The sequence below is a fragment of the Alligator sinensis genome, unplaced genomic scaffold (genome assembly GCF_000455745.1).
Source record: "Alligator sinensis unplaced genomic scaffold, ASM45574v1 scaffold347_1, whole genome shotgun sequence".
Classification (NCBI taxonomy): Eukaryota; Metazoa; Chordata; order Crocodylia; family Alligatoridae; genus Alligator; species Alligator sinensis.
In genome coordinates, this window is record NW_005841922.1 from 1698822 (window position 1) to 1707181 (window position 8360).

At 45.4% G+C, this 8360-nt stretch overlaps 1 protein-coding gene across 1 annotated transcript in view; it reads right to left on the reverse strand.

Annotated features, from left to right (window-relative positions):
* The window catches only part of CCBE1 (collagen and calcium binding EGF domains 1), a 59674-nt gene that overhangs the window by 44309 nt on the left and 7005 nt on the right, over positions 1–8360 (reverse strand). The window contains exon 2 of the mRNA XM_025198480.1: positions 6935–6987. Coding sequence (XP_025054265.1) covers positions 6935–6987 — 53 coding nt within the window. The remainder of the gene's footprint in view (positions 1–6934; positions 6988–8360) is intronic.

Genomic DNA, 8360 nt, shown 5'->3' on the forward strand with positions numbered 1-8360 from the left:
GGGGAAGCTCCAGGGGGTGGAGGTCAGTGCCTGCCACTTCCCGCCTCCAGCCCTGAGCAGGGGCTATGGGTTGCAGGTGGGCTGCAATTGCAGTGCAGCTTCCTGCCTAACTGCCTCTCCCAGCAGCGAAGCAAAGCATCACGGCGGGCGGAGATGAAGCACCTGTCGCCCACCTTCTGCTTATGGCAACACCGGGCACTTAGGGTGGGCTGCTGCAGGCCAGGGGTGTGGGCAGCAGCAGGGGAAGACAATGGAGCGCCACAGCCTGGCCTCGGCCAAACCCGCAGCCCAGGGGCACAGGCAGCATCCGGCCCATGGCAGCCCACCCCTCCGTCTCCCAGTGGTGGCGGCAGAGTGAACCATCGCAGCAGGCAGAGGTGAGGCACCTATCATCCACCACCTGCTTGCAGTGGTGCCAGGTGCTTGAGGCAAGCTGCTGTGGGTCACTCACTGCCTACACCCCTGGGCTGTGAGGCTGGGCCAGACCGGGCTGCACTCCTGGGCTGCAGGTCAGGGCTGGACTTTTTCACCAGAAGCTACCAACTAGCTTATACTGGCATGTAAAGTCATATTCCACATGACCTGAAAGGTGGTGTAGGCCAAGCTGCAAGTGGGTTAATTGTGAGGTGATCCAAGATTTCTTCACAAGAGGATAGACAAGCTTTCCTACAGTACCCTGTGAAACAATGTATAAAGTAGAGCAACATTAAGAACCATATAACATGGCCCTGGAAATCCTAGTGTTTAACCTAAATTAGTTTAACACCAATACAGATGTGATGTGAGCATGGTTTAGTAGGATGGATAGGCTTCACTGCTTTTCTTGTGTGTGCTCTGTGGAGCTGGGAGGCATATATTCCCTTCACACACAACACTCTCAACCCCCAGCCCACCCATTTCACAGTCTTGTGTGAAAGAAGTGGGGCTTGAGAAGAGCTAGGAAGCAGCAGAAGGAAATCACCTCACACACAGAGAAGGGCATTTTTACTAGATGTTCAAAGAGTGGAAAAATAGGAGGAACATGTGATCCTAGCCACAGCATTTGGATGAACTGAAGAGTGGAGAGGTGATAAGGAGAGACACCAAACAGGAAGCAGCAGCATGTTTGAAAACATGTTCCTTTGGGAAGCAACAGAACTTATCCCATTTGTCTATATTACTTTGGGTGTCCAGTAGATTTATGAAGTGAAGTTCGTAGGCTCGTCTACGGAAGGTGTTTTGTAAGTTCCCTTTGAGGATTAAAACTGAGAGATTGGAGACAGAGTGATTGTCTTGTGAGAAATGTGCCTCCACAGGTAGTTGGGTATTCTTGTCTTTAATAGATTTTCAGTGTGTGTTCATTCTGGTGCGCAGTTGTTGTTTGGTTTCTCCTACATATTTTCCATCAGGGCATTTGGTGCACTGGATGAGATATATAACATTTCTGGAGGTTCAGCTGCAAGATCCAGGAATGGTGATGGTTCTGTTGTGGGGTGTATTTATTGTAGGTGTGGTGATGTGTTGTCAGGTTTTGCATTTCTTGTCCTGGCATGGTCTGGATCCATTCAATGTGGTTTGGGTCATAGGGAGTTTGCTTCTGGTGATGAATTTAATGAGGTTCAGTGCCTGTTTAAAGGCTAGGATGGGCAGTTCTGGAAAGATCTCTTTAAGAGAGGGATCTTCTAGTATTGGTTGCAATTGTTTGAGGATTTTCTGCGTAGGTTCCAGGGAAGGGTGATATGTCATAACTAACGGTCTGCAATTTGTAAGGATTTTCATTTTTTACTGCAGCAAATCTTCACACGGTATCTGGGTGGCTCTTTCAAGTACAATCTCTCTCTCTGGAGAAGGGTCCTTCTTGGCTGAAGGCTCTTCTGAGATTTGTGAGGTGGTAGTCACAGGTATACTCCTCGCTGCAAATTCGGTGCTACTGGAGAGCTTGGCTGTATATTACAGCTTCTCGGTGTATTTAGGGTGATTGCTGGTTCTGTGTATATATGTTTGTTGGTTAATGGGTTTCTTATACATGGTGGTTTGAATTTTACCATCTTGGATAGTGATCATGGTGTCCAAAAAGGAAATGTTGGTGTTAGAGTATTGAAGTGATAGTCTGATGGAGGGGTGATGATGGTTGAATTTTTGGTGGAAATTAATTAGAGACTGCAGGGTTTCAGTCCAAATGATAAAGATGTCATCTATATATCTCAGGTATAGTAAGGGTCTGATGGTGCACTTCCTGAAGAAGTCTTCTTCTAGATAAGCCATAAAAGGTTGGTATATTGTGGGGCCATTTTGGTGCCCATACCTGTGCCTATAGCCTGGAGGAAGTGTTGGTTGTTGAAACCAATATTCCCTCTAAGGCATAGCAATCCATGAGCATGCCGCTTCAGTCCGTGAGCATCCTGCTTCGGTCCATGAGCGTGCTGCTTTGGCCCATTCACAAATTGATCCCTTTTGGCATGCTCACATCATTATTTGGAAGAAAAGAGTCTTGAAATACTAAACTATACATAAAGATTAGCATTTTATTTATGCCTCTGATCTAAGCAGCTCTCTTCCACCTGCGTAGTTTTAAGCAGATTTTTTTTGTGCATGCCTCTCTTGTTTGCAATAGTTGTTCTCCGATAGCTACAAGGTGTACAGTAAAAAAATTAAAATATAAAACCCTACCAAAACAAAAAAGTTTATGTAGAATTCCCCACCTGAGGAGAACATGCAAAAGAGAAAGGATTGCATGTGACAGACAAATCACATCATGTAATATACTCTGCAAAGCTCTCATTTAATATACTCTGTAAAGCTCTGTTTCTTCAGTGAAACACTGAAGAACAGAATAGAATAAATGGAATAGTACATCGCTATATATAGTCCAGTTGTCTGGGACATTTAAATCAAGACTGGATCGAACACTAGGAAATGTATTATTGAGAAATGTTACAATTACATGTCTAGCTACTCCTCTTCCCTATCTGGCAGATTTCAATACTCTTTCAAAAATGATCAACATTGCCTCTGTGCCTCTGCAACCTTTTAAAGTGGTGTGCATCCTGCCACTGGGCGGACCAGGCAGCAAGGAGGTACATGGCATTGGGGCTTGGGGCGAAACTTGCCCGAAGGGGCTGGGGAGCTGAGCAGTTCCCTGGAGCCAGCGGTGTCCAGCTGTGTCCCAGCCTCAGCCCCTGTCCCTACCCCTGCCTCACCTCAGGGAGGAGCCGCTTCCTGTCCTGCGCCTCTCTCCCTCCCTGCAAGGACGCCGGCACAGTGAGAAGTGGAGAGCAGCTGAGCAGTAACTTACTGCCGGTAAATGTCCCACGCTGGCCCTGGTGCCTCTGCCGTGCTCCGGGTTTCCAGAAATCAACAGCCCAGCTCCGCTCTGGGCAGGTGTGCGGCATTAAAAAGTTAATGCGTGGCAAGATTTTTTTTTGTGCATAGCCATGCACACGCGCAGCTTAAAGGGAACCTTGGTTGAAACTGAAGTTTTTGTGTGGGAGGATGAAGTTTATGTGTTTAGTGATATCCTGAGGTCTGTACTGTGAGTTGTAACCTGGTTCTTGTAGATATTTGAGGCAGGCTTGGAGGCCATCCTGGTATGGGATGTTGGTGGCTAGAAGGGTATTGCTGGGAAGGTGGTCTGTGTTTTTGAGTTTTCACAGGAAGTCAGTTGTGTCTTGAATGAAACTCAACTCTTTGGGTGACGAGTGGTTTTAAGATGGATTTGATGAAACCTGCTATTTCTTCTGACAAGGTTCCATGGTTTGAAGTGATAGGTCTGCTGGGGTTTCCTTGTTTGTGGATTTTAGGGAACAGGGAAGAAGTCCTAGGATTGGGTAGTAGAGGGATCAGGGTCTGAAGTTTTTTCTTGTAGTTCTGATGGAAATGATGTGATGATGGTTTTGAGCTTTGAGGAGAAAAGGCGAGTAGGATCTTCCTTTAGTTTTTTATAGTAGGTAGTGTCAGAGAGTTGTCTCTTGGCTTCTTGTATGTATTCTTCATGGTTAATATAACTATAGCTCCTCTTTTATTTGCCAGTTTTATTACTATTTGGTGGTTGGATCTTAAAGATCCTATGGCCCTTCTTTCTGAGAGGGAGAGGTTGTTATAGTGGTGTTTGTCGTTCAGTATTGCATTGTTCATTCTTTCTCTGAAGCAGTCAGTGTAGCGATCGAGGTTTGAATTTTGTCCACTTTTGGGTGTCCAATCTGAGGTGTTCTGGGCTTTTTTGTCATTGATCTTTTTGTCGATGTTGTCACCAGATGAATTTGTGTTGAAAGTGGATTCCTTTTGATTGTGGAAATATTCCTTCAGATGGAGACATTGAAAACGTTCTTCTAGCTCTCCACATTGTAGCATCTTATTTGGGTGTTTTTCTGGACAGAAATTAAGTCCTTTGGAGAGGACAGGTTTTTCAGCTTTGGTAAGTGTATGTGTGGAGAGATTGATAACATTAGAGGGTTGACTGATTCCTTCTGTTTCATCGAGTCTGATGTTGGATGTCGTACGGTGCTGGCGGTGTCCTTCGGAGGCTTGTTTTGTGGCTGGGAAAGTTGTTCCTGTAGTACCTTGTTCCATTTCTTCTTTTTGTGTTGGATGGATACTGTAATGAATCCTTCATAGTCTTGCTGTATACATTGTATAATGTGTTCGAAGACAGCTGGATTCATCTCTTGTAGGTGCTTGTAGCATGTGTTGATTTCCTTCTTGAAGTGATTTCTTTGGGAGTAGAGTGTGTGAAGATGATTTCTAAGTTTTTCTGAAGTTCTGTTTGTCAAGTCTAGTTATTTCCATCTTTACGGATGGGGAAAATAAAGCATAAAGAGGATGTTGACACAGCTCAGTGGCAATGCCATCACCTTTGAGGGTGACAGACTGTTTAAACAGCACCTCCCACAGAGGGGGAGAGATAATACAGGAGGTGAGGCAAGCAGGTCCCAGGCCCATCTTCTTTCTGCTCACTGCTCATCACAAGAACAGTGCTGCAACTGCTTTCCCAGTGCTCTGATTTGCCAGTAATGGCTCAAGGGTGCAGACATACTTTAATAGAGAAACTAACAGCAGCAATATATTTATATGCCTAGGAGGTAAAATGCATTTCATATGCTCATCCTGTCAGGATCTTGCTGAACCCAAGTATGGGGAGCCAAGTTCTGTGTTTTAACAGAGTAAATGTAACAAGTGCTTCACTGAATCCCAAGATTTCTAATCCATACACTACAGCCTCAGACTGTCAGCTCTCACAGTAATTGCAGTGGCCTAGTAGAAATCAGGTCAGATTGATTTCTAATCAATCCTAATGGACGGGTGGTGGATGGGTCTTATTCGACCTAGAGGGATGTGGGCAGTGGGGATCCGCAGGGCTCAGTCCTCGGGCCCGCACTGTTCAACATCTTCATCAGTGACTTGGACGAGGGGGTAAAAAGCACACTGTTCAAATTCACAGACGACATTAAGATGTGGGGGGAAGTGGGCACGCTAGAAGGGAGGAATAGGCTGCAATCGGACCTAGACAGGTTACAGGGGTGGGTGGATAAGACCAGGATGGGTTTCAACACTGACAAGTGCAAGGTGCTGCACCCAGGGGGGGAAGAACCAGCAGCACACCTATAGGTTGGGGAACTCCCTTCTCATCAGTGCAGAGGCAGAAAAGGATCTTGGAGTCATTATTGATGCCAAAATGGACATGGGCTGACAGTGTGAGGACACAGTCAGGAAGGCCAACTGTACCTTGTCATGCATCTACAGATGCATCTCAAGCAGGTCCAAGGAGGTGATCCTCCCCCTCTATGCGACACTGGTCAGGCCGCAGTTGGAGTATTGTGTCCAGTTCTGGGTGCCGCACTTCAGGAGGGATGTGGACACATGGAGAGGGTCCAGAGGAGGGCCACCCACATGATCAGGGGGCAGCAGGGCAGGCCCTATGAGGAGAGGCTATGGGACCTGAACCTGTTCAGCCTCCACAAGAGAAAGCTGAGGGGGGGGGATCTAGTGGTCATTTACAAACTAGTCAGGGGGGACCAGCAGGCACTGGGGGAGTCCCTGTCCCCCTGAGCGCTACCAGGAGTGACAAGAAATAATGGTCACAAGCTGGCAGAGGGTAGATTCAGACAAGACATCAGGCGCTACTTCACTGTCAGGAAGGCTAGGATCTGGAACCAACTTCCAAGCAGTCGTGCTGGCTCCTACCCTGGGGGTCTTGAAGAGGAGGCTGGATGAACACCTTGCCGGGGTCGTTTGACCTCAGTACTCTTTCCTGCCATGGCAGGGGGTCAGAGTTGATGATCTGCTCAGGTCCCTTCCAACCCTACCAACTATGAAACTATGAGATACAACGGTGACTGAACTGGACATAGGGAACCTCAGCTAGTAAATAAGTTCACATAAAGAAAGTAATTCTCTGAACTTATAAAGGTCCAGAGCCCTCAGAGAAAGTTTACTGAAGTTAATGGGGCTATAGGAGCTCCTTCCAAGGCTAATCATGAGCTCTACTCGCAAACAATAGCTCAGAGCTCAAAGCAGAACGTTGAAACAAGCAGCCCCTGTTGCAATGATCTCAAGTAAATGTCATCCTTTGTTTCACTGTGCTGGGTCTTGTCCTGGGCAAACTTAAGAGTTTCTCGGGACTTGTTTTTTGTCATGGGTCTTACCAGCACTTCATGTGGATAATGGAGAACTTGATTATGAAGGTGAAAATGGCAAGTCATCAGGGGTTCTGAGCAACTTGTTCGTATTGCAAGATCTTCGCAACCAAATGTATTTAGGTAGAATTAAGACCCAATATCCCAAAAGAAACATGCTGGAGACATAAACTTTGATGTTGTTATTTTTTAAACAATTTCCTCATGGGTACACAACATACAACCACGTCTGTGTTTGGTCATTATTTTCCCAAATGAACAGTGCAGAAAACAGAAGAAATAAGAAGTGAGTTATGTAATGTAAGAACAAGAAAGTAACCTACCTTCAGGGATGCATTGTCCAAGCACAAATTTATAACCCTTACAGCATTTTTTCCTGAAAGACAATAAATAAAAATAAATATATAAAAATGTTCTTTAAAGGAGAGTCTACCTTTTAAAATATCAGTGAGAATCACAGGGATGAATAAGACGAGAAAGCACTTTCTAAGTCAGAGAAGGGTTTTCAAGTTACATCTGAGAAGGGATCACAACATAAAAAAATAAGCACAATTAATTCAAAAGGCTGATTCGTAACCTAGTGATTTATCTTCATGGATATGTGTAGGGATTTGAAATCTAATGTATTAGAATAAACACTGAGCAGTAACTCTCAGAATGAGAGGCCTGGTTCACCCTTGATATGTAGATATCCAAGAGCAAAAAAAAGTCCTTAGGGCTCCAGATCCCTCAGTATCCTGTCTCTCCACTCAGCCACTCAGAGCTTTCCTTGGCTCTTATTTGAATGGGATGAATGGGTATCTAAAAGGACCGTGTTTATAGGAAATACAGTAGGGAGAAGTGAGGAACTGTAGAGGACTCTCTTAAAAAAATTGAAGAAAGTTGAGATGAAAAAAGGGATACTGCTTTGTCCAACAAGAATAGTTTGCCTCTCCAAGGCAGGTTTTTTAGGCACAGTTTGAGGAGTTTTAATTTAAAACACTTTAAAAGAGATGTCATTTTCTTGAAGTTCCGTCCACCAGTCTCTTAAAAATCAGTGTTTTTTATGGTATTTAAAATGGACACCTGAACAGAAAGTGGCACATGAAAATTATTAGTCTTTTTGAAAACCAGGCTTATATGTATGGAAAGCACATGCACACTGTTGGGCTAGAGATAGACATTACACATAAACCAGTTTAAGTGATCAGGAACTAGTTTAAACCTGTAACAGAACAGATGTTAGGTGCACATAAACCAGTTTGAAAATGGCCAAAACCAGGTTGAGATAAACCTGGTTTCTCTCAGAAAGAGATCTTGGAGTCATTACTGACTCCAAGATGAACATGGGCCAACAATGTGAGGTCACGGTCAGTAGGGCTAACCGTAACCTTGTCCTGCATCCACAGATGCATCTCAAGCAGAGCCAACAAGGTGATCCTCCCCCTCTATGTGACACTGGCCAGGCCGTAGCTGGAGTACTGTGTTCAGTTCTGGGCACCGCACTTCAGGAGGGATGTGGACAGCATTGAGAGGGTCCAGAGGAGGGCCACCCGCATGATCCAGTGACAGCAGGGCAGACCCTACAAAGAGAAGCTATGGGACCTTAACCTGTTCAGCCTTCACAAGAGAAGGCTGACGGGGGACCTGGTGGCCATCTATAAACTCACTAGGGGGGACCAGCAGGGTTTGGGAGAGACCCTGTTCCCCCTAGCGCCCCCCAGGGTAACAAGGAATAACAGCCACAAATTGTTAGAGAGTAGGTTTAGA